We start from the raw sequence: 26743 nt of genomic DNA, 5'->3' as shown, positions 1-26743 counted from the left end.
TCTATTACGGATTTAAACCCTTGTGATTGACTTTTTAGTTACTTCCCTATTTATAAATAATTGGATATACAAATAGGGAATATTAATAAAGTTGATATTATTAGTTATTAGAAGTGAGTATCATTAAATACTAGTTAAGTCAAAAAAAATAAAAAATAAAAGAGAAGGCAATAAAACAAAAAAAAGGGAGTCACGTGACTAACCCATAAAGTAGGTATTGAAAGGAAAACAAAAGGGCTTAATGCCTTTAAGAAAACAAAAAGCATTCTGTTTCTCACACACACAAAAGACTTAAAGTCTTAATCGAACAAACCTCTGTTCATTCACAGGCGGAAGGCTAAAAAGCCTAATTCGAAATAGAGAAACAGAACATTATTTTGTTCACGCAGCAAGCACAAAGGCTACGGAACTTAAACACGCAGGCAACAAAAATTCTAGGGTTCTTTACAAATCACTAATTCTTGAACTCAGGTATATAAAATTCCCTATTATCAATTATCCTAAAGTAGTGGAAGGTAAGAATTGAATAGTTAATTTTTTTCTTTCTCTATATCAAAATTAAATTTTATGTTTAGGTATGAAACTCTGAAATTAATTCAAATACACTGGTTGTTGTAGAATCAATTGTTTGACGGGTATAAATCGGACTTGGGCCTACGTATTGGCTCAAGGAGTTTTGAGGTGAGTTGATATAACCATTTACTAAAGTAGTTTAACTCACAAAAGAACGCATACAAGGTGTTTGATGAATTGCTTAAAAGAGTTAATATGTACTTAATTGGAGCTATTGAGTACCTATTAACTTAGAATTGTTCTAGCTAAAGTTTAGATGATTTATTATGATATATGTGCATAAATTTTCAGATTTTTGTGTTATTCGTATATGCCATTTTCATGTTGAAAAATAATGAAAAAATCAAGAATCTTTAGAAATACTTTTAAATGTTTATTTCATTCTTATGCCATGCTTTACAATTAAGGATACCGGTATGAATATGCATAGGATGTTTCAGAAAAGATTTAGACTTGAAAAATCACAAGAAGAAGTTTTAGAAAGAAAAGATTTTTGGGAGTATCCTCTATTCTGAGAAGGGGTCATCGTCCAGGTCGAGGGTCCTAACCAATGCGTTGACTTCCTGAAACTACTTGTGCCAAAGTAAGGAGCACACGAGCCGAGTGTCTCATTGCTGAGAATTTGCCTAACCAAGCTAAAGTATAGCACATGAGCGCTGAGAACCATGAAGCGAGTGGCACCTTGTGGATTGGGCTTATTCGATCAGGTTGGGATCGAACCCGTGCTGATCACACGTTGACTGAGACAGAATTAAGTCAGGATAGTTGGAACTCCCAAAGTATAAAGTGATGTATTTTTTTTTTAAAACGAAAGAATTTCTTTTAGAATATTCATAAACTGCTATTATGCAATTATTTTAGAATTGTTCTTATAAGCTTTATGTTTTACATGCATTTAGAATCTTTCCTTGTAATGTATATGTTATTAAAGTTTCGTCCATGTCGTTGAGACTCACTGAGTACAATGAATGGTACTGACGTTCTCTTTTGGGAACTTACGTTGGTTTGCGGTACAACGTAGGAACCGATTTTGCAGGCGAGCAGGCTACGGGTTAGGACTTCCCTCACTTCCAGTGCTATTGGTGAGTTTCGCTGTTGTTCGTGGAGTACTCCTTAGTGCCATCTTTATTTAGCTATTTCTTTGTTCACTTAGAGAACTGGCCAGGAAATCTCATGTCCTGAGCAGTGCGTCAGTTTATCAGTAAAGGCTTCATATACACAGTCTGTGGGTTAAGATTAAGATGTTTTTTATAATAATTTAGTAGTATTTCAGTAGTTATTACGAATAAAGTTTTGGAGTTGATTTATTTTAAATATTTAAATTAATCAAAAGTATTTGGTTAAAGTATTGCCTTATTACATATAAAGTTTGAAGTTATAATAGATTTGGTAAGCACAAATGGTTCGCTCGGTCATGTTTAGTGATCGGGTGCCGGTCACGACTTGTTCAGAAAATGGGTCGTGACAAACTTGGTATTAGAGCCTCAGGTTTATGGAGTCCTAGGGGTCTATGAAGCCGTGTTAGTAGAGTCTTGTTTATGGGTATGAAGCGCGCCATACTTATAAACAGGAGGCTACAAGCATTTAGGAAAAGTCTCATTTTTTTTTCATACTTTAGATCGTGCAGTAGAGCCTACCTCTAAGAAATTATCTAATGTATTCGTTTCTCCAAAACTCGCAGAAATAGCTCGTACTCGCAACTCGGACACCGACACTCAGGATGCTGCTCAAGAAACTATTGCTACTATTGTGGCTCAAGGTAGAACTAAGAAGGCTTCAACTCAGAAAAGAAAGGGTAAATCCACAAAGGGGGTTCAGGTACCCCGGGTTGAACATGAAGAAGGGGTGGAGCATGATGATCCAGTATCTCAGGATCCAGTGCCGCCCCCAACAGCAGCTCCAGCTCAAATAGTTATATCTCCAGAGGTGGATCAGATATTTAATGCTGTCAACAGTGCTATGGAGATGTTTAAAGCCTTTATGGCCAACCAGAACGAGAGAAGAGATGAGATTCCACCTCAATCAAATAGACAACACAATTCTGAGTCCTCAAGAGTGAATGATTTTTTAAAGTTGAGTCCTCCATTGTTCCATGGTTCTATAGCTGATGAAGATCCAATGTTGTGGCTGGAGGGTGTCAAGAAAGCCCTCCGAGTGATGAAGGCATTTGATGGTGAAGTTGTGGAGTTGGCTGCTTACCAGCTTAGAGATGTGGCTAGCGCTTGGTTTGAGATGTGGGAAAAGGAAAGAGATGAAGATGATGGCCTGCCTACTTGGGAAGAATTTGAAGAGGCCTCCATGGCTAACTTTATCCCGGAAAAGGATAGGGAAGCTAAGGCTACAGAGTTCGAACAACTCAAGCAAGGGAATAAAAGTGTGCAAGAGTACTACATGGAATTCATAAGGTTGGCTAAGCATGCTCCTCATATGGTTAATACAGAAAAAGCAAAGATTCGCAGGTTTGTTGGCGGTTTGGCTTACCACATTAAGGATACGACATCAGCTGCAGCGGTAGGAATGAAAGCTTTCTCCTATGTTGTGGGATTCGCCAAGCACTTAGATAAAGACAGACAACAAAGAAGAGAAGAAAAAGAGCAAAACAAGAAAGCCCGGACAGCGGGCAGGTTTAATGGTACATCCAACGGAGGTGGAAGGGGTTCCTCTAATAAGGAGTCATTAGCACTAGCTCAGTCAAGTCATCAGTCACGTGGTGGGTCTTACTTCAGACGTACTCAGAGTTATGAAAATCAGTCTCGCCAGAATCAGAATTTTAGGACAACATCCTCACATAGCCAGAGTCATGCTGAGCAACATTCACAACAACAAGGTCTTTGTGGAACATGTAAGCATCAACATTTAGGTCAGTGCAAGCTCGGGTTTCATGGTTGCTATCATTGCGGAGACATTGGTCATATAAAGGCCAACTGCCCAAATTTACGACGTAATTTCAGTGGTGGATCAACTCATCCTTCTAGTTCCTCAGCTACTACAGTTGCACCACCATAGGCTCGTGGTTCTTATAATCAAGCCGGACATGGAGCACGCAGAGGTGTAGATCGAGTTACTCAAGGAGGGGGACAACCCCGTTTGTTTGCTATACTTGATCGTCAGAGTGTAGAGGCATGTGCAGAAGTTATTACAGGTATACTTCTAGTCTGCTCACATAACGCTTATGCCATAATGGATCTAGGTTCAACATTTTCATATGTGACTCCATACTTTGCAATTAACCTCGGGCTAGAATCAGAAAAACTTAGTGATCCATTCCTAGTATCTACTCCAGTTGGCGAGTCAGTGAAAGTCACAAGATTCTATAGAGGTTGTATAGTTTTAGTCCAAGGTCGCAACACCGAGGCTGATCTCATAGAGTTAGAAATGGTAGATTTCGATGTGATCCTGGGTATGGATTGGTTGTCTTCTTGTTATGCCATATTAGATTGTCGTGCCAAGATAATTAGGTTCCAATTTCCAAATGAAGAAGTCTTAGAGTGGAAGGGTAGTTCAGCATCGTTGGTAGGTAAGTTTATTTCTTACCTTAAGGCACAACGAATGATCGGTAAGGGGTGTCTCGCCTATTTGGCTCACATCATTAATCCAAAATCAGAACCACCAGCTCTTCACTCTATGCCAGTTGTTAGAGAATTTCCAAAAGTTTTCCCAGATGACCTTCCCGGACTTCCTCCTGAAAGAATCATAGACTTTGGCATCTATCTCATGCCAGGCACTCAACCCATATCTATACCTCCTTATAGGATGGCTCCAACAGAACTTAATGAGTTGAGAGAACAGTTGAAAGACCTTCTTGACAAGGGCTTCATCAGGCCGAGTGTTTCACCGTGGGGTGCCCCGGTCCTGTTTGTCAAGAAGAAAGATAGGTCTCTCATAATGTGCGTTGACTATCGGCAGTTGAATAAAGTTACCATTAAGAAAAAATACCCACTTCCAAGAATTGATGATTTATTTGATCAACTTCAAGGTGCAAAGTACTTTTCAAAGATAGATCTAAGGTTGGAGTACCACCAGTTGAGAATCAGAGAAGAGGATATATCTAAAACAGCCTTTAGAACTTGCTACGGGCACTATAAATTTCTAGTAATGTCCTTCGGGTTGACAAATGCTCCAGCTACATTCATGGATCTCATGAACAGAGCTTTCAAGCCATTCCTTGATACCTTTATTATCGTGTTTATAGATGATATTTTGGTATACTGTAAGAGCAAGGATAAACATGTCAAACACCTCAGGATAGCCTTGCAGACCTTGAAGAAGAATGAGCTTTATGCCAAGTTTTCAAAATGTGAGTTCTGGTTGCAGTCTGTGGCATTCTTAGGCCATGTGGTATCTAGTGAAGGCATAAAAATAGATCCTCAGAAGACAGAAGCAGTCAAGAACTGGCCTAGGCCGACAACGCCAACCGAAATCAGGAGTTTCTTGGGGTTAGCTGGATACTATAGAAGGTTTGTAGAGGGATTTTTCTCACTTGCAGCTCCATTAACTAAGTTGACTCAGAAAGCAGTTAAGTTCCAGTGGTCAGACGCTTGTGAGCAGAGTTTTCAAGAGTTAAAGAAGAGGTTGACCACTGCACCTGTGTTAACCTTGCCGACAGTTCGGGTGGATTCACAGTGTATTGTGATGCCTCTAGAGTGGGTCTTGGGTGTGTTCTTATGCAAGATGGAAAAGTTATTGCTTATGCTTCCAAGCAGTTAAAGAATCATGAAAAGAACTACTCCACTCATGACTTGGAACTTGCAACAGTGGTGTTTGCATTAAAGATATGGCGACACTACCTTTATGGCGAGCGTTCTGAAGTGTTTACATATCACAAAAGCCTCCAGTACATTTTCAAGCAAAAAGAATCAAATTTGAGACAAAGAAGGTGGCTCGAGCTATTGAAAGATTATGACATCAATATCCTTTATCACCCGGGCAAAGCTAATGTGGTAGCAGATGCACTTAGTAGGAAGTCAATGGGTGTCTTGGCCCATCTTGCAGTACAAAGGCAATCTTTGGGTCGAGAAATTCAAAAACTAGCAAATGATGGGATTAGATTGGATGAGACCAAAGAAGGAGGTATAACTGCTTATGCCTTAGCGCAATCCTCCCTTGTTACGCATGTTAAGGCTAAGCAAGACAAAGATCCGTACTTAGTGAAGTTAAAAGAAGGAGTCAGAAACAAAAAAATCATTGTTTTCACTCTAGGAAGTGACGGAGTTTTAAAGTTGAATGATTGGTTATGTGTGCCTGATGTAGATGGTCTTAGAAAGGCCATAATGGAAGAAGCTCACAGCTCGAGGTACTCTATCCACCCAGGTGCTACCAAAATGTATCTGGACTTGAAAGGGTTATATTGGTGGAAAGGCATGAAGAAGCAAGTAGCAGATCATGTGGCTAAATGTTTGAATTGCCAGCAAGTCAAAGTCGAGCATCAGAGGCCTGGTGGCCTAGCTCAAGATATAGAAATACCACAGTGGAAATGGGAGATGATTAATATGGATTTCGTAGTAGGTCTGCCTCGCATATACCATAAGCATGATTCAATTTGGGTTATTGTAGACCGACTGACAAAGTCCGCGCATTTCCTACCAGTAAAGACGACAGATTCCGCAGAGCAGTATGCACAGTTGTACGTCAAAGAAATAGTCTGATTGCATGGTACTCCAGTTTCAATCATATCTGACAGAGGCCCTCAGTTCACGGCATATTTTTGGAAGGCATTTCAAAAATGATTAGGTACCAAGGTCAATTTGAGCACCGCTTTCCATCCACAGACCGATGGCCAGGCAGAAAGGACCATTCAAACACTCGAAGATATGTTGCGGGCATGTGTTATAGATTTTGGAGGTAATTGGGATGATCACTTACCACTTATAGAATTTGCTTACAATAACAGCTATCAGGCCAGCATTGGTATGGCTCTTTATGAAGCGTTGTATGGGCGAAGATGTAGGTCTCCAGTGGGTTGGTTTGAACCAGCAGAGGTTCCATTGATTGGTCCAGAGTTTGTTTGTGAGGCCTTAGAGAAAGTCCAGCTAATCAGAGAAAGACTGAAAGCGGCTCAGAATCGTCAAAAGTCCTATTCTGACAAGAGGCATCGTGATTTAGAGTTCATGGTTGGTGACAAGGTGTTTTTGAAAGTTTCACCAATGAAAGGAGTTATGAGGTTTGGTAGGAAGGGAAAACTTAGTCCTAGATTTATTGGACCTTATGAGATTATAGAAAAGAAGGGAAACGTGGCTTATGAGCTAGCGTTGCCCGTTGAGTTGTCCTATGTTCATCCTGTTTTTTATGTGTCTATGCTTAGAAAGTACATTCATGATGAGTCGCATATAACACCTACCGATACCATAGAAATTAAAGAAGGCTTGACTTATGAAGAGGTACCTATAGAAATTCTCGATAGGCAAGTAAGAAAGTTGAGAACAAAAGATATAGCATCGATAAGAGTTTTGTGGAGTAATCATGATTCAAAAGAGGCTACGTGGGAGGTCCAGGAAGATATCAGGAAGAAATATCCATATTTATTTGAGGAAAAAGGTATGTGAACCTAAGTTTGGCTTGGCATATATATTTTATTTATTAAATACAAGTTAGCATGTGTTTATGTCCTTTCTAGATTACACTTAGTTGTTGAAGTAATTTAGTTTCTATCAAAGTATATTTAGTTATTTAATAATTTAGTGCCATGCTAGAGTATATTTAATTCATTAAAGTTATTTACTTTTTTTGTTGAAGTGTTGTGCTTTAGGTTTTGGTTGGTTATTGTGGTACCTCCTTGCCGGAGTGTGAGTAATTAGTTTATGAGTTGTGTATGGTGCATATGAATGGCCTGTTATGGTATATTTGATTGTTGTTGGTGTAGTTGTGGTATTGGTAACAGGGATATCTTTTTTTTGGATAGTCCAATTTATAAGGGAAACTCTGCCGAAAATTTTGAAAATTTAGGGAGTTAGCCAAAATTTAGAGTCCCTTTGGAAAGTGAGTAGTGCTAAGAAAACTTAAGAAGTTCAAGGAATTAAGGAATGATTGTTAGCATAATAATACGGCCCTAGTAACATTCGAGGACGAATGTTTTTAAGGAGGGAAGATTGTAACACTCCTCAAATCTATAAAAGTTTCAACACACGCTAAATATAGAATTTAATTTTATTTTTTTAATCTTGCCTTAAGTGCATAAAAAAAATAAATTATACTTCTATTACGGATTTAAACCCTTGTGATTGACTTTTGAGTTACTTCCCTATTTATAAATAATTTGATATACAAATAGGGAATATTAATAAAGTTGATATTATTAGTTATTAGAAGTGAGTATCATTAAATACTAGTTAAGTAAATAAAAAAAATAAAAAAAAGAGAAGGCAATAAAACTAAAAAAAAGGGAGTCACGTGACTAACCCATAAAGTAGGTATTGAAAGGAAAACAAAGGGCTTAATGCCTTTAAGAAAACAAATAGCATTCTGTTTCTCACACATACAAAAGACTTAAAGTCTTAATCGAACAAACCTCTGATCATTCACAGGCGGAAGGCTAAAAAGCCTAATTCGAAATAGAGAAACAAAACATTGTTTTGTTCACGCAGCAAGCACAAAGGCTACGGAACTTAAACACGCAGGCAACGAAAATTCTAGGGTTCTTTACAAATCACTAATTCTTGAACTAAGGTATATAAAATTCCCTATTATCAATTATCCTAAAGTAGTGGTAGGTAAGAATTGAATAGTTAATTCCCTTCTTTCTCTGTATCAAAATTAAATTTTATGTTTAGGTATGAAACTCTGAAATTAATTCAAATACACTGGTTGTTGTAGAATCAATTGTTTGACGGGTATAAATCGGACTTGGGCCTACGTATTGGCTCAAGGAGTTTTGAGGTGAGTTGATATAACCATTTTACTAAAGTGGTTTAACTCACAAAAGAAAGCATACAAGGTGTTTGATGAATTGCTTAAAAGAGTTAATATGTACTTAATTGGAGCTATTGAGTACCTATTAACTTAGAATTGTTCTAACTAAAGTTTAGATGATTTATTATGATATATGTGCATAAATTTTCAGATTTTTGTGTTATTCGTATATGCCATTTTCATGTTGAAAATTAATGAAAAAATCAAGAATCTTTAGAAATACTTTTAAATGTTTATTTCATTCTTATGCCATGCTTTACAATTAAGGATACCGGTATGAATATGCATAGGATGTTTCAGAAAAGATTTAAACTTGAAAAATCACAAGAAGAAGTTTTAGAAAGAAAAGATTTTAGGGAGTATCCTCTATTCTGAGAAGGGGTCATTGTCCAGGCCGAGGGTCCTGACCAAGGCGTTGACTTCCTGAAACTACTTGTGCCAAAGTAGGGAGTACACGAGCCGAGTGTCTCGTTGCTGAGAATTTGCCTAGCCAAGCTAAGGTATAGCACATCAGCGCTGAGAACCATGAAACGAGTGGCACCTTGTGGATTGGGCCTATTCGATCAGGTTGGGATCGAACCCGTGCTGATCACACGTTGACTGAGACAGAATTAAGTCAGGGTAGTTGGAACTCCCAAAGTATAAAGTGATGTATTTTTTTAAAAAAATAAAAAAAGAAAGAATTTCTGTAGAATATTCATAAACTGCTATTATGCAATTATTTTAGAATTGTTTTTATAAGATTCATGTTTTACATGCATTTAGAATCTTTCCTTGTAATGTATATGTTATTAAAGTTTTGTCCCTGTCGTTGAGACTCACTGAGTATAATGGATGGTACTGACGTTCTCTTTTGGGAACCTACGTTGGTCTGCGGTACAACGTAGTAACCGATTTTGCAGGCGAGCAGGCTACGGGTTAGGACTTCCCTCACTTCCAGTGCTATTGGTGAGTTTCGCTGTTGTTCGTGGAGTACTCCTTAGTGTCATCTTTATTTAGCTATTTCTTTGTTCACTTAGAGAACTGGCCAGGAAATCTCATGTCCTGAGTAGTGCGTCAGTTTATCAGTAGAGGCTTCATAGACACAGTCGGCAGGTTAAGATTAAGATGTTTTTGATAATAATTTAGTAGTATTTCAGTAGTTACTACGAATAAAGTTTTGGAGTTGATTTATTTTAAATATTTAAATTAATCAAAAGTATTTGGTTAAAGTATTGCCTTGTTGCATATAAAGTTTGAAGTTATAATAGATTTGGTAAGCACAGATGGTTCGCTCGGTCATGTTTAGTGATCGGATGCCGGTCACGACTTGTTCAGAAAATGGGTCGTGACATTCCCGTCGTCCATCCTCATACTAGGAAGGAATGTATCAGTGGGTTTATCAAAATTTTGCCATATTGGCTTCCCTAACAAATCATCAATTAAACCAAGTTTCCTGAATCCAAGAGCTTCGCTTTATGTGAAGAATAATAATATCATCTAGAGGAAAGAATATTGTCACCCAAAGAAGAAGAAAAAGAAGGAGGGGAGGGAGGAGGAGAAAGAGGCGTGAAGTTATTTAAAAGTGGGTACAAGTTTAAAAAAAAATTAAAAGTAAGTATAGGTTAAATGTGGGCGACCAAATAAGGCGCCCCGTGCAATTTTTACATTTTAAATGGGCGCAAAAAATCCTATCCCAACTCTACCAAAGTAGCGGGCTGAGTTGGGATGGCCTCACGGGTCAAGCCCATTTTGACGGCTCTACTCGTACCTTACTTTTTCTTTATAATATTGCAGGTTTATTTTTTATATTGTTGGTGCATGACATCATAAAATGACGGCAAACAATACAATCTATCCAAACATTGTATACATTAAAACCATACAGTACAATACAATATAATATTATACGATACATTATGAAACGATATATAATAACCCTCCAAACAAGCTGTAAAGGTTCCTAAGGGGAGTTTGTTTGTTAAATAAATTATATTGATACTTAGAAACGATAGATGGTAATGACGGTTTTTGGTCGGACGAAGAGATCTTATTTCCTCTTCCATAGTAGTAAAACGAATTAATGACCAACCTTATCTTTAACTGAAACGATTTTTCTTTTAATTATTTTCAAAAATGAAAACTTTTTGAAACTTCCCATTATTATGTTGTGAAAAAGCTAAAAGAATGTGAGGACTCAAAAATAATTGCATTTCTGTTTTTGTCCCTTTGCTTGCATTCTAAAAACCAAAGCAGATAAGGAAAACCACAAACAGGTGGCCCAAAAGATGAACACCTCCTTTGTCCCAAAGGCTTTGCCTTCTCTTCCTCTTCTCCAGAGCAAAGCTCCTTTTATCTCCACTAAAGCTTCAAGCCAGGAAAAATCTCATAAATCATCTATTCAAAAATTAAAGGTTTGATTTCTTTATTTTTTCAGTGTTCACAAACTTTTATAATAAAGGGCAGCTCGGTGCACTAATTAAGCTCCCGGTACGCGCGGGGTACGGGAACGGCCGGACCAGTAGGGTCTCTTGTACGCAGTCTTGCCATGTATTTCTGGCACATGCTGTTTTCATGGCTCGAACCCGTAACCTCCTGGTCACATGGCAGCAACTTAGGGTTCGCAAACTTTCACGATACAACAATTATTACCATCAAGGAATTTACCACTCTTCTTTTTTCTTGAATTCAATAATAGGCATCAAAATGCATCAATTTGAAGGCTATTGAAAGTCTGGCTTCTTCAAAATCCTTATTGGCTATTCAAGTTGGCGCACTTATTGCCACTGTAAGACCCATTTGTTGAGATTAATTAACTCAATATTTTTTTTATTTTTTTATATGTTTGCTCTTTCTGAAGGATTAGTTTTTCATGAATCCATAATATATAGGTAGGTGCAGAGCCAGTTTTGGCAGTGACAGGTGTGAATAATGAAGAAGACTTGGTTTCGGTGTTGATCCAATTGGCCATTTCTGCATTCTTCTACTTCCTTGTTGCCCCAGTAAGTGGAGATAAAAAAATTGATTTTAAGTTTTATTTACGAATAATATAACTTTTCATGTTGTCATTGTAATTTAATTGCAAGTAAGTTACCTTTTTATCATGTTGTTAATTAATACTAACTATATGAATTTACTCATAATTACCTTATAAATAATTTGATCGTGTAAATATTCTTTATATCATCGGTATATGCAACTTAAAGTTTAAAAAAGAAATTAGAACATAAGGTTTCTAAAACTTTATATGCTAATTGTCTATAGTAGCTCTCATTTATTTATTTATTTTCTTTATCAATTTCTTAAAGTTATACGTGACTTTGATTGCAGCCTATCATAATGACCTGGCTTAGGAAAAGGTGGTATAAGAGGGACCTATTGGAGATGTATTTGCAGTTCATGTTTGTCTTCATCTTCTTTCCAGGGTAAGTGGTAACTATACCATATCTCGATATTTATTTACCTGAAAATCTGGCAAAGATTGGGTAAATTGTCGTATTTCACCATTTAAAAGAAAAGGAGGAAACTAAATTCATGAATCGTTAAGTTAATTCGATCAAGTAGGCATATGATCCTTTTTTTTTCAAACATATGCTATACAGACGGAACATGTAAGTTTATACAATAAACATTACTCTTAGCCTCATAAAAATACAACAACGAAAAAAAAAAAAAAAAAAACAGACAAGTTAAGTAGGTATGGGAAAGATAGTGTGCACGCAGACTTTATCCCAACCTAGAAGATAAAGAGGATATTTCCGATAAACCATCAGCTCAACGAAAGATGAAAAAAAAAATAGCAACAAGTAGTAACAACAACAAGATAATAAGAAAACGAAGCGAAAAGAACAACATATAATTATAAAAAGCTAACAATAATAGAAAACAAGACTAACACTAATACTACTAGTAGTGAGAATAAACACTCTCGACTACCTACTAGCCTTCTACCTTAATCCTCAGTAAGCTGAAGCAACTCCAAATCCTGCCTAATCAACTCTCCCAAATACTTCTTTGGCCTACCTTTACATCTTCTCAGACTCATCAAGAGCAACCTCTCACACCTCCTTACTAGGGCATCTGTGCTTCCTCTTCATATGCTCAAAACCATCTAAGTCTTGCTTCCCGAATCTTGTTCTCCAATATTATCACGACCCGTAATCCCACCTTAGGTTGTGATGGTGCCTAGCTGCACTTGCTAAGAAAGCCAACTCACAATCAACAAAAAAAAAGTCAGATTCCTTTAATTAACATATAAAAACATAAAGATAGAAATAGCCTCAAAACAATAATATATCTAATACAGTTATAACATGGCTTAAACGCGGCCAAAACAGTATAACACCCAAGACTAGGTGGCAGAAAGACACAAACAAATGTTGAATAAGTACAGGCCTGAATACATGAATAAAGTTGTCTGAAATAATAAATTAGACAGAAAATGATAAAGAATAGGGACTCAGGCACTGCAAAATTAATTTATGGAGTGCAGCTCACCCTAAGTTTCTGTGCGAACACCTAAGCTCAATCAAGTGGCTCCGCTAGCACCTACCTGAGGATCTGCACACAAAAATATCAAAAGTATAGTATGATTACACCACATTCAGCACCCAGTAACTATCAATTAAGTCTAACCTCAAAAAAATAGTGGCTAGGCTGTAAGAATCAAGATACTTAAAACATAGATATAAATAATAGAGATGTAAACTGAAACAGTAAATAATCTCATGAATAATAAGAATCAAAGATATCAACATTCGAAAAGTATAAACCATGCTTTTCTAGCTCAAAAAATAATTATAACGATGCTCATATATAGTATATAAAGGTGGCATGCTTCAATTCAACAGAGTCGGGGCTTCCAACTAGCATATAAAGATGGCAAGTAACAATTAATATCTAAATAAGTCAAGGATATCTAAGAATGCTCAAACTCAATTTCTTACAAAAACTGCTACAAGATCCATGTACCACGATACAAAATTCATGTATTACCATAACCCGATACAAAATTCATGCATCGACCCGATACACAATTCATGTATCGGCCATTCTCACAGAGCCCTAAGTAACATGGGTAATCACCTGACTCTAGAGGGACAGATCTTCATTAAAGCGCAAAAAAGAGCTTGATAGCTCACATATAATCAAATATCTGATCATCGTGTCTTATGTGCTATTACTGTATTTCATCCACACGCCTTACCTTTTGTTCCAAATTTCTTAGTCCAAATCAGGTATCCATATACAAAATATATGCATATGCTTAAGAATTATAAATAAAAGATGCATAAGGACTTAATGCATAATTAAAAATAAAACATGTCTGCTCATGGAGTTTCACTATGGCTACAGATAATTCAAGCAATTCAACATACCAATGATAAGTTACCATACCTTCATAGATAATTATAAACCTAGGCATGATCTCTAACATGAATAAGAGAGCAAACGTAGTTATATAAGCCAAACAAATCATGAATAAAATAAGCACATAATCAAAACAAGGCATAAAGTATCCCAATTCTACCCCGGTCATGATGTAACTTGGTAAGTGCATATACGCTCGCCACCCCATCTATACACCATCCCCAATACCTTAAACATATACTCCCTCCGTTTCAATTTATGTGAACATATTTCCTTTTTAGTCTGTGCCAAAAAGAATGACCTCTTTCCCTATTTAGAAACAATTTATCTTTATGCAATGATTTATAGTCACACAAAATATATGTGCCTCATTTTACACCACAAGTTCAAAAATTCTCTCTCTTTTCTTAAACTATTTGCCCAGTCAAATGGGTTCAAATAAATTGAAAGGGAGGGGAGTAGTAATCAAGCCAAATCCTAGGAGTTTTTCTCTTAACAAGGTTAGTCAAGAGACTTACCTTCACCCGGTATCCTTCAACCTTCCAAAATAGCCTTACCTCTCAAATCAACCTCTGAACGAGTCGAACCTAGTCAAACACAACTCAATAACATCAAACAAAGCCATAGGAATCAATTACAAACAATAAACTTCAAATCTTTAATCAAATCCCCAAAAAATCAACAAAAGTCAATCGAGGTCAATACGGTCAAAACCCCGAGTCAGAAGGTAGATCCTAACTACCCATAACCTCAAGATTCAAATATGTGATTAGATTCTAAAATTGAGTCCAATTCGACTCCCAAATTTGCTATTTACACTCTTCAAAATTATAGTCAAAATCCCAAATTTCTCTTCCAAATACCATAATCTATGTGTAAAAATTCATGAGAAAATATAATATGTTAACAAAATCAAGTAGAAATCACTTACCCCGAAAGTGGTGATGAAATTCTCCCCAAATAGTGCCTCTAACCGAGCTCCAAAACTCAAAATAATAAAATAGGCCAAACCTTCGAAATATAACATCTGCCCTGCAATTTTGCATTTGCGGGCTAGCAGGTGCGCACGAGTAGAGGCAATTCCCTCAGGCCTTCAATCCTAGCAGGTGCGTACCAGTACTCCGCAGGTACGCCTTTGCACCTGAAACCCTCTCCTTTATAGACCCAAAACTCCCCAGAACACCTTAACTCTGTATATGCGACAGCCCAGCCACCCTTGCGACCTCGCACCTGCCCCCAAACCTTTGCAGGTGTGATGCACCAGAACCAGAATTGCCCCAACCATTCCAAATGGTCCGAAATCAATCTGAAATACACCGGAGCCCTTCAGGATCTCGTCCAGCCACAACATGTCTATATACCTAATTAAAACTTATCCAAGGACTCGAAACATTATGAATAATATCAACCCCAAGAATCGACGATCAAAATCCTTATCTTAAGTTCAAGAACTTCCAATTTCCAACCAAGCATCTGATTCATACCTAAAAAATATGGTTTCCAACCAAACTTCGCACACAAGTTCCACACCACTATATGGACCTATTCTAAGTCTCGAAATAATAATCCAAGTCTGATATCATCAAGTTAATTCCCGGCCGAACCTATAAACTCTCACAATCTTCAAGTTGTCAACTTTCGAAAAATAAACCCAAAACATTCTAGGAACCTCCAAATCCAAATTCGAACATACCTCTAAATCCAAAGTTACCATATGAACCGGAACCATCAAAACACCAATGCGAGATCATTCATACAAAGTCAAACCTTGGTCAACTTTTACAACTTAAGCTTCCAAAATGAGACTAAGTGTCTCGATTCACTCCCAAACTTTCCTAAAACCAAACTAACCACCTCCGCAAGTCACAAAATTACAAACACAAATAAAGAAAGCATCAAATAAGAGAATGGGATTCAAATACATAAAACGACCGGCCATGTCATTACAATCGGGCCTGTCACGACCCGAAATTTCTACCTTCGGACCGTGATGGCACCTAACATTTCACATGCTAGGCAAGCCAACGTTAGAATAATATTAACTAATTTTTAAACAATCTTTACAGTATTAATAATCAAGAAATCAAAAGCGGAAGCAAAGTTTGAAATATAGTGAAATAATCCATAAAAAATAATGGTGTCTAAATATCATCCCAGAATTGGTGTCGCAAGTGCACGAGCTTCTAGAATAATACAAATAAAGGTCTTAATAAAATAAAGTTGTCTGGAAATAAACACACAACTAAAGTAAAATAGACGGGGACTTCAGAACTGCGGACGCCATGCAGTTATACCTCAAGTCTCCTCTGAATAGCTGAAATCCGAGCAAGTCTATGGCACGCTGCTGGGACCAACTCCGAAATCTGCACAAGAAGTACAGAGTGTAGTATCAGTACAACCGACCCCATGTACTGGGAAGTGTTGAGCCTAACCTCGACGAAGTAGTGACGAGGCTAAGGCGGGTCACTTACATTACCTGTACGCAATATTAGTAACAACAACAATAATAAAAATAAACCATGTAACTCATTTATAATAATTGAAGCCAACTCCGCAGTCATAACCAATTATCATTTCCATCAATTCTGTTGCAGCGTGCAACCCGCTCTCACAACATATTCACATTCAATTCTGTTGCAGTGTGCAACCCGCTCTCACAATATATTCCTTTAATCAAATCTGTTGCGGCGTGCAACCCGATCCCCCAATATATATATGTATGTCGACTTTTTAATAAGTATGTTGCGGCGTGCAACCCGATCCTCCAATATGGACTTTTTATAAGTCAGTTGCGGCGTGCAACCCGATCCTCCAATATGGACTTTTTATAAGTCTGTTGCGGCGTGCAACCCGATCCTCCAATATGGACTTTTCATAAGTCTGTTGCGGCATGCAACCCGATCCTCCAATATATTCATTATAATTAATTCTGTTGCGGCGTGCAACCTGCTCCTCCAACATATTCATTTACCAATTCTTATAGAAGAAATTTTCTCAATAAATGCAACAATTAATATAAAATTATAAGACAACAAGCATACAATAATTATAATTTAATTATGAAACAAACAATGACAAATAGCAGATTATTATAGAAATCAGGGAGAAAATAGGCAGTTTAATATTTAATATGATAAATGTCAAATAACAATTAAAACACATAATTCAAATAGCATGTAACAATTAATGCAGGAATTCAAGAATTAATATTTGACAAAGAATAGGAGAGAAATAATTATTATAATAATTAATTTATGATTTTTCAAGTAAGCAGGCAAACAATTAATTTGACGACGTATAGACACTCGTCACCTCACCTATACGTCGTTCACATTCAATTCACATAACAATTAATTTAAAGGTTCTAGTCCCTCAAGTCAAGGTTAATCACGACACTTACCTCGCTTTGCAAATTCCAATCAATTATTCAACCAAAGCTTTTCCTTTTAAATTTGTCTCCGAAAGCTTCAAATCTATTCACAAACAATTCGATATATTCAATACTAATCATAGGAATTAATTCCATATGAATTTACAAATTTTCCGGATAAAAATTCGAAATTCATTTAAATATTCGACAGTAGGACCCACATCTCAAATCCCGTAAAAACTCACTAAATCCGAATACCCGTTCCGATACGAGTTCAACCATATAAAAATTATCCAATTCCGATATCAAATGAACCTTCAAATCTAAATTTCTCCTTTTTGGAAGATTTTAGAAAAATCTGGTTTTTCTTCCATAAATTCACGAATTCATGATATAAACGAGTATGAAATCATGAAATATAATCAATATAGGATAAGGAATACTTACCCCAATGTTTTCCGTGAAAATCGCCCAAAAGTTTGCCTTAGCCGAGCTCAAAATGACCAAAATGAGTAAAAATGTCGGACTCTTCGATATATACACTGCCCAGGCATTTTCGCACCTGCGGTGCCTGGGCTCGCATATGCAAGCTCGCATCTGTGAGAAACATCTCGCATCTGTGAAATGGGGCTGCCAGGCGAGGCCTCGCACCTGCGGAGGAAAAATGCGCACATGCGCTGCCTTCGCTTCTTCAATCATTTGGTCCGCTTCTGCAGACGCGCGGGTGCGTGCAGGTTTTCGCACCTGCAGACTTTTGCCCAGCTACGCCCGGGCGCATCTGCGATCGAAGGCTCGCTTTTGCGAGCTCGCACCTGCGAGAAACATCCGCAGGTGCGATCATAGTAGAAGGAAAAATACATATTTTGCTTAAGTCCAGTTCTTGATCCGATTTCAATCTGTATCACTCTCGGGGTACTCGGGACCCCGTACGAATATACCAATAAGTCCAATAACATAATACGGACTTACTCGGGGTCTCGTATCACGCCAAACAACGCTGAAATTACAATTCACACCCCGATTCAAACTTTGAGTTTTAAACTTTCAATATGCAAATCTCGTGTCAAAACATATTAAATGAATCCGGAATGACTTCAAATTTGTCACACAAGTCATAAATGACATAATATAGCTGTTCAAATTTCCAGAATTGGCTTCCGGGTCCGATATCAAAAAGTCAACCTCGTGGTCAAACTTGAAAATCTTTAGCCTTTAAATTGTTAGTTCTGTTAAATAGTCATAACTTGAGCTAGGGACCTCCAAATTCCGGGCATACTCCCAAGTCCGAATCACGATACGGAGCTATCGAAACTGTCAAAATACTGATCCGGATCCGTTTGCTAAAAATATTGACCAAAGTCAACTCAATTGAGTTTTAAAATTTTATTTCACATTTTAATCCATTTTTCACATGAAAACTTTTCGAAAAATTGTACGGACTGCGCACGCAAGTCGAGAAATAAAAAATGGTCTTTTGAGGTCTTAGAACACAGAATTACTTATTAAATTTAAAGATGACATTTTAGGTCATCACAGGGTCACTCCCACCTTGATCTGAATATCTTCATTTATAATCTTATCAATCCTGGTACGCCTGCAATGTATCTCAACATTCTCATTTCTGCTACTTTTATCTTCTGGACATTGGAGTTCTTGACTACCCCACACAAAATAGTCGGTTTAACAACCACTCTGCAGAACTTACTCTTTACGTTTAGGTGGCACATTCTTATCAGATAGAACCCCGGATGTGCACCTCTATTTTACCCATCCCGCTCCATTACGATGTGTAATATCCTCATCAATCTTTCCATTTTCTTGAATTATAGATATATGGTACTTGAAACTATATCTCTTGGGCATAACTTGTGTATCAAGCCTTACCTTCACGTACGCTTCATTGGTCCCGTTACTGAAATTGCACTCAAAGTATTATGTTTGGTCCTACTCAACTTGAAATATTTAGACTCTAGGATCTATCTCCAAACCTCCAGTCTCGGGTTAACACCGCCCCGTGAACGTCTCGTCAATCAGTATATTATCATCCTCAAATAACATACACTATGACACATCCCCTTGAATGTGGCGAGTATGTCTATATAAAAACAGGTTAAGAGATGATCCTTGGTGCAACCCCATTACAACTAGAAAGTGGTCTGAGTCCCCTCCCACTGTTCTGACGCGGGTTTTAACTCCATCAGATACGTCCTTAATCATACTAGTGTAAGCAACTTAACTTCATAAAAATGGTAATTAAATGTTATCACATATTAAATTATATTTATCTTGTAAGAAATTGTTATATTGTTAGTGAATTGGAAAAACAAAAGCAAATTCCATATAAGCAAAATAGTCGATACAAAAATGACAAAAATCATTGGTATAAGGGTTTTGCATGGATAAGACGAGCTAGCAGGAAGTCAGGGCGGAGTTAGTGTATCGGTTACGAGTTCAGTCGAACTCAGTAACTTTGGTTTAAATATTATATTTGTCTTGTGAATACTTATTACTTTTAGAATTCAATAATTTAAAAGGACTAGAATCCCGAATTCATAAAGTTCAAATCCTGGTTTCACCTCTGCCGACAGCTTAAGATATTTGGAATCAATTAATGGGATATGGTAAAGATAGAATTATAGCATTTATGAAGGAATTGAAACAAATTAAGGGATTATGAAAATATTGACTACTGAAATTTATTTTCTTTTGTTTGATTCATGGATTTTGACTAAGCAAAATATTGTACTAACATTTTTGCCCTTAATTACATTATGCATTGTTTAGTTACTACTATCTTTTTGCTAAATTCGCCGCACACACAAAAAAAAAAAAAAAAACTTTCACGATCATCACTTCTAAATAGACCCTAGTCGGTAGTTAATTAAAAGAACAATATTAATCAGCTTTCCTAATGCTTTCTCGTGTTTGGAATTGATAATTAGTTGGTTGATATATTGACCAAGATAATTGTTTCAAAAACTAGGCTTCTTCTATGGGCACCATTTCTGAACTTCAGAAAGTTTCCAAGAGATCCATCAATGAAGTACCCATGGTCTACGCCAGAAAATCCATCTCAAATTAAGAATACGTACAGGAAGTATCCATGGGCTACTGAAGAAGACTATGAAGTACAATAAATATAGAAGTCCATAAATAATCTCTTTGGCTCTTGTAAATTTGAATTTGTATAATGATGATTAATCATATGTTCCAAATAGTCACTAGTCCATTATTGTGCTACATACATGCAAGATGTTGTAACAAGTTTAAAAAGATGACTTGAACAACCAACTACAACTATGTAACGATGTGGTACTTGAAAAAAAGATAAATCTTAAAGATGATACCTACAGAAATCTTACAAAATGCTCTCTGGTTATACTCAAAGAGGAGCAGGACATGAAAATCCACTACCAATCGATTCAAACATGTCATTGAAGAGAAACTAAATATACTGTCCCCTCAGGTAAAATCCTCTATTTAAATGTCAAGAACTAATAACAATATACAGTCAAAAAGTCCTAGCAAAAATCCCCTAAATCAAGGTCAAGAACTAATAGAATTGTAACAGGGTTCTTAATTTCATCTGTTAGCTGCATTTGCCGAGGTGTTAAACTTGCACTGCAACCATGTCAACCGTCTCTCATTCTTAAGAGAGATAAAGGTTTCTCTGGCATTTGGATTCTCAAACAGATCTAATGCAAAGAAGTAGATACTCTGATCAACACCTTGCATTTCATCCAATACTTTTATGCATTTGCTTATAGCAAAGCGCTCCTCATTCCTCATAATGGTAGCTGCTCTCATCTTTGAAGCAGCTGCAATTTCCAGCATAGCATCAACTATAGCATCGCCAGTTGCCTTGCGACCTCTCTTGCGACGACCCGAATTTGGTGTTACAGGTTGATGCTTATTGTGTCCATCTAACATGTTTAAGTCCCCTCCTGAGCCTGACGAAGCATCCTCATCCACCAAAGCAGGATCAGCAGACATGGTAAAATGTCTTTGCATGTACAAGGCAGAGGACTTCTACTTCCTACTGCAATAGTAGCATACAAGCCCATTATCACAAATTATTTAGCTAGTAGTTTAATTGAAGACAAACTAGTGACACAGAAATTACACTTGCAACTAAGAAAAGAAGACCACATGAGTTTATTCAAGCTGTAGATTGGAGGAAGGATACAATCAAGGGACAAAGTATTGTCGATCGCTACAAATATTAAATACAAAAAATGAATGTGTGCGACAACACATCCAAGCTTTTTGCTTCACAATTTCTTTTTTTAATAATAGAGATATCCCCAAGGGCCGGTGGCCCACTGTTAGAAAATCGGTGGATAATGGACCAGCCTTTTTACCTTCTCCACTTAAATACCATACTTTTGATTGAGGCAGGGTTCAAATCCATGACGTGCGACTAACCACACATCTCGTGTTGCACTCTTACCACTAGACCAAAGCCCTAGGCTCGCTTTCCACTTCGCAATTTAACGTTGTCATATGTTGAATCCTAATACCTACTACCTACCCTCCAAGCTACTTGTACTTGGCCATTCTAGAGAAATCCAGATCTCAAACTTGCATAATGACAAAGTTATTACTATATTAAAGATGTGTTGCTGCAGAGCCCACAGCATTGAAATGCTTAATGAGGCATGACAAGATTCTAGAACCAGCATCACATATTACATAGCATCGATTGTTTTGTTTTTTTGATGAAGTATGAAGTAAATAGCATCAATTATTGACATGAACAAGACAACATTGCTCTTAACAACATTGTTAAGAATTTGCTTTCAATTTCTTTTCAATCTGTAGCATATTCACAGAATTATAAGGCAGGAATTCCAAAGCTTGAGATTTTCAAGTAAAAACTTGATCTGTTTATGGATACCTATGGTTCAAAGAAATAGATTAAGAGTCCTAATTTCAAGTTCAAGGTCATTGTGTTCAATAAGACAGGGTGTTACGCTACTTGGCCTGGGAACCATGGTCCTAATACCTTGCCATGGTCGAGTGGTAAGAGCACAACGCGTTATGTGTATGTTATGTGCACGTCACAAGTTTGAGCCCTGCCAGCTACCCTTTTTTTTTACACTGTACCGTTGCAATTGCCTCACAAGGTAGGGGTAAAATCTGCGTACACACTACCCTCCCCAGACCCCACGGTGTGGGATAATTTTGGGTATGTTGTTGTTGTACTGTACAGTTGCAATTGATATTTGGAGTAAGTTTTATTCTATTTCTGTAATTAGTTGGGTCATGCCAGCAAATTTGAAGGAAACAATTGAAAGCTGGTGCAGATGGAAGGTTGATAAAGCCATCAGAAGAAAAGTCTAGGAAGATGATACCAGCAAGCATTTTTTGGGTAGTATTGACAGAAAGGAATCGAAATGTTTTAATGGTATAACAACTTCTAATCATCCCCAAAAGCCAAATGTCTTTTGCTTTAATTATTTAGTTAGTATAACCTTTCCAATATAGATTCATCGGTTAAGTTTTTAGATTTTGATAGCTCCCTATGCATAGCCTAGCTTTTGTTATTTGTATTGGACCTAATTGCACCTTCTCGCAATCCTTTTTGGAATTGATTGCATCTTCTTGATGCATTCAATGAAACTTCTACTCCTATAAAAGGTTTAAACATTGTTGCAGACAAAAGTCTGGTTTTTAAGTGGAGAAAAGTAGAGGCGTGGGTTTAGCACTTAAGCCGCTGGGTGATCCAAACCCAATATTTTCAATGCGAAGCATACATACAAATATATATATATATATATATATATGAACCTATTTGACTGGGCACGGAGTTTAAGAGAAAAAAATTGAACTTGTGTAAAATGAGGCACATATATTTTGTGTAGCTATAAATCATTGCATAAAGGTAAATTGTTTCCAAATATGGAAAGGGTTCATTCTTTTTAACACGGACTAAGTCATTGAGTTTACTTAAAGCTTTTCAACTTTAAATTAGTTTCTCTATTAACTAACAATAATTTTTTCTAACCTATTAATCCTTATATTTTTATGAGTTTATTTGGCTCACATACTATTAATTCTTGTATTTTTTATGAGTTAAATTAGTAGTTTAACATACTAAGCTTTAATTTAATTACCAATTTAGGTATTGATTTAATTTATACTTAGTTGATTTTAGCATTGCATAATTGGTGTATTTCCTCAAGGGAGAGCTTAAGTGGGACCCGCGTGGTTATGGTAGCCTAAAGCCCTAAACATACTCAAATGTACGCTAAAATACCAGGCATTTGATACTCTTGTAGCAGTTAAAAGAGTCTCAATGTTTCAACAAATTTACCTAAAACCCAAAATCATTAAATGTAATAAACTGATAATTCAGGGGTAAATAAATGCTAGGTGTGACTTTGAAACAATCAAAGTGGGGCGAATATGATGAGGAAGTGGCAGCTTCACAATGCTGCAACGAGCACGTGGCATGAGAACTGAGGTGGGCCCTACAAACTTAGCATGTAAGTACAGGTGATAAAGCTATGAAGTACAATATAGGTAAAGCAAATAAACAGTGAAATTCCGAAAATACCATCCAATTCTAAGCAGGGATGTCAACGAAGAGGTGACGCACCTCGCACTTCTAATATAGTAGAAAGAATGTAAAGAGAGAACTTAAGCTATCGAATCAGTTTGGACAAAATCCAAAACTGAGAACCTAAAATAACATGCTGGAGGTGCAAGATATACTTATTTTTAGAGTGAGGCTAAACTAAGCTATTGTGACCTTTTTAAAGATTATGTAGAATCCCGTTTACACTGTCAACATAACAAACAGAGATGGACAACATAGGATAAATATTCAAGCTAATTAATTAAGTTAAACATGGTATCTAGTGGTGGCAAAATTGTTAAAAGAAAACAGTTAATTACCCATATTATACATTAAAAATGAGTTGGATAATGAACTTTTTAAAAACAGGTCAAATATAGATTAGAACCATATTATCCATTTAGAAAATGAATAACTAATGTATAACCAATGGGTTTAACTTTTACAATTGTAAAACCTCAAATTAGGGGTTCCTTAAGTTTGGGAGACTAGGAATTCTCCCAAAAGTGATCGTATTCATGAAGCCATGAATATGGTTACCCGTATTATCCGCCGGTTAACCCGTTTTTTATCCGTATTAAATATGGGTCGGGGATAATTTATCCATTTTTTCATTACCCGTTTCAACCCGTCTCATATCCGACCTGTCCCGTCCGTTTGCCACCCCTAATGGTATCTAAGTGAAAAAACATGAGTTAATAATTTAATTGTTTGAACAATTTGTCAAACATTTATCATTGGAATAATACGTCCAGCAATACAGATTTTAAAGAGACATGATTTGTGCATAAAAGAAGATCCTAAAACATGGTATCTAGCATATTTCTAACTCAACACTCGGGGAATGGAAATGGCATAAGCTAACAGCTCTAGAAAAAACCTATACTAGTAATCACTTCTCGGCTAGATCTAGGCAGGAAACTTACATGATATCTTAACAAAATAAATCTTAAAGAGAATACCTACAGAAATATTACAAAATGCTCTCTGGTTATACTCAAAGAGAAGAGCAGGACATTAAAATCAACTACCAATAGATTCAAACATGTCATTGAAGAGAAACTAGAATATCGATTCTTTCTATATTTTACTACAAGTCGATTCCCTAGTCATACTTCAACATGGCAGAGGGATTACAACAGATTATTTAAATTATATGTTATTCACAACATAAACGAACCAACACATATAAACCACATTTCTATAATATGAGATCGTAAAGCATGATTTCTAAAGCACGTGAATTCAACAACAAAATAATGAGGGTAGAGTTATATTTACCTTTTATGGGGCAATGAAACTGAAGCGCAGAGGTCGTTTCAGATCTACCCCTTTGGATTTCGAATTGAAACTTGAGAGAGAGATAGAATACAAAATTGAAAGTATAAATATGTCCAGAATTTTCCCCCCTCCTTCGGCAGAGAGCTTAAGAAAGTATATATAAATGGAGGAAGAAACTAGGGTTCAATTTTTTAGCGCAGTTGGAGTTTTTTGTTTAGAAGACAAAAGGATGAGGGAGAGGCGGTCGTTTCAGAGAGAGAGAAGAGTGAAAATCAAACCCTAATTTGGGTTTCTAGTAGGGGTGCGGCGCGGGTTCTACCGTAACCCGCAAAATCCCAACCCGCCCCGCAGAGCTCTTTAAACCCGCATCCACCCGGCCCATACCACACCCGTGACCAACCGCCACGTCAGGCAAATTTTCTTCTTCTTTTCAATTCGTCTTATTTGTATTTTTGCTTATCAATTATAAGCATACATAACTTAAACAATAACTATTCAATCTCATTTTATTTCAAGCGACAAAATGAGGGCTAACATGAGAAATTCCTCAGTCATATTTTAGATTTTCTATTATCAAATGTCAAATACCTAGTCTTTTCACTAGTTATATTTTGAAGAAGTATAATTTTATAAAGAAAAGGAATATAAAATAGTATCATATGAAGTATGTAGGAAAGCAAAAAAAGCAAATTACAAAACCTGTGCGCAAGGGAGATAATAACAACAAATTACAAAAGTTATTTACTAAAAGGTCAACTTATCAGAAAAAATTAAAGCATTTTGTTCATATTAGTAAAGATCCTATTAATTCATCCATCACAAAAGAATGAAAAGTGAAAATAAATTCCATAACAACTACAAGAACTTGAAAAGGTGTAATTTAGTAAAAATATTAAACCACCGCCCCGCCCCATTGTCATTCCTAGTTTCTAGTGCTAACTGGGATTAATTCTAGTCCATTAGATCTAAAGAGATCAGTGGTTGAGATTGAGTCTTTGGCTATAGGCAAAACGACGTCGTTTATGGTTGGGCTGGTGGGTGGCCGGATTGGGTCTGTTCTTGTGGCTGCTCTAACGGGCCACTTTATTAGGCTTGAATGGACTTTAGTTGGGCCTTTGTTTCAGCCTAAATGGGGCACGTTTGGACCTGATTTTGAGTTGAAAATAATGTGAAATGTTTGCTCTTAATAGTGGAATGATTATCACAACATGTCATAGTTTAAAAGAAATATAACAAATTCTTAGCAGAAAACTCAATATTACAGTTGTGGCAGGAAAATATTTATATTTGTAGCACACGGTTCCATTAAAATAGGAATATTAATTATTAATCCCTAAACATAAGAAATTTGAATGGAAAGTCAATAATTCTTTGTACAAAAATCATGCCTTTTTTTCTCTTTATCTATTAGTTTTCCTTCTTTTTCTTCATCTTCTTAATTTTGTTTTCTGCCGAAACCAATATATTTTCTAAATTTGTTCCATTCGTTTTCTTTTTAATTATCTTTCTTAAGTTTTTCTCTTCCTTCTTTCTTCCTTTCTTAACATAAAGATATTACTTCGATAATAATATATGTTAATATATACAAAATATATATAAAAAAATATATACATTGAATTTAAACATATAAAATATATAAAAAATATACATAAAAAATACATCTTCAACTAAGATGGCATTTAGAC

At 36.5% G+C, this 26743-nt stretch overlaps 2 protein-coding genes and 2 long non-coding RNA genes across 4 annotated transcripts; 3 read left to right on the top strand and 1 right to left on the bottom strand.

Moving 5' to 3' along the window:
- The first annotated feature begins 420 nt into the window (after positions 1–420).
- Positions 421–1662, top strand: LOC138893969 (uncharacterized). Its single transcript, XR_011409068.1, has 3 exons — positions 421–471; positions 619–681; positions 1595–1662. It is a non-coding gene; the product is annotated as an uncharacterized lncRNA (long non-coding RNA).
- Positions 1663–2027: 365 nt separating this feature from the next.
- Positions 2028–3579, top strand: LOC104093779 (uncharacterized). Its single transcript, XM_070178289.1, has 2 exons — positions 2028–2061; positions 2192–3579. The coding sequence occupies exons 1-2, from the start codon at positions 2028–2030 to the stop codon at positions 3577–3579; spliced, it is 1422 nt and encodes a 473-aa protein (XP_070034390.1).
- A 7072-nt stretch (positions 3580–10651) lies between these two features.
- Positions 10652–20488, top strand: LOC104101405 (NAD(P)H-quinone oxidoreductase subunit L, chloroplastic). Its single transcript, XM_009608837.4, has 5 exons — positions 10652–10871; positions 11156–11245; positions 11349–11459; positions 11788–11882; positions 20181–20488. Exons 1-5 carry the CDS (start codon positions 10746–10748, stop codon positions 20332–20334), a joined length of 576 nt encoding a protein of 191 aa, XP_009607132.1. The 5' UTR covers positions 10652–10745; the 3' UTR covers positions 20335–20488.
- Positions 20489–20499: 11 nt separating this feature from the next.
- On the bottom strand, positions 20500–25356 carry LOC104101406 (uncharacterized). Its single transcript, XR_011408379.1, has 2 exons — positions 25059–25356; positions 20500–21236 (listed from the first exon to the last, which is right to left on the bottom strand). It is a non-coding gene; the product is annotated as an uncharacterized lncRNA (long non-coding RNA).
- Between the last annotated feature and the right edge of the window lie 1387 nt (positions 25357–26743).

The sequence above is a fragment of the Nicotiana tomentosiformis genome, chromosome 6 (genome assembly GCF_000390325.3).
Source record: "Nicotiana tomentosiformis chromosome 6, ASM39032v3, whole genome shotgun sequence".
Taxonomy (NCBI): domain Eukaryota; kingdom Viridiplantae; phylum Streptophyta; class Magnoliopsida; order Solanales; family Solanaceae; genus Nicotiana; species Nicotiana tomentosiformis.
The sequence above is the reverse complement of the archived record's forward strand: the minus strand, read 5'-3'. Positions and strand labels throughout refer to the sequence as shown.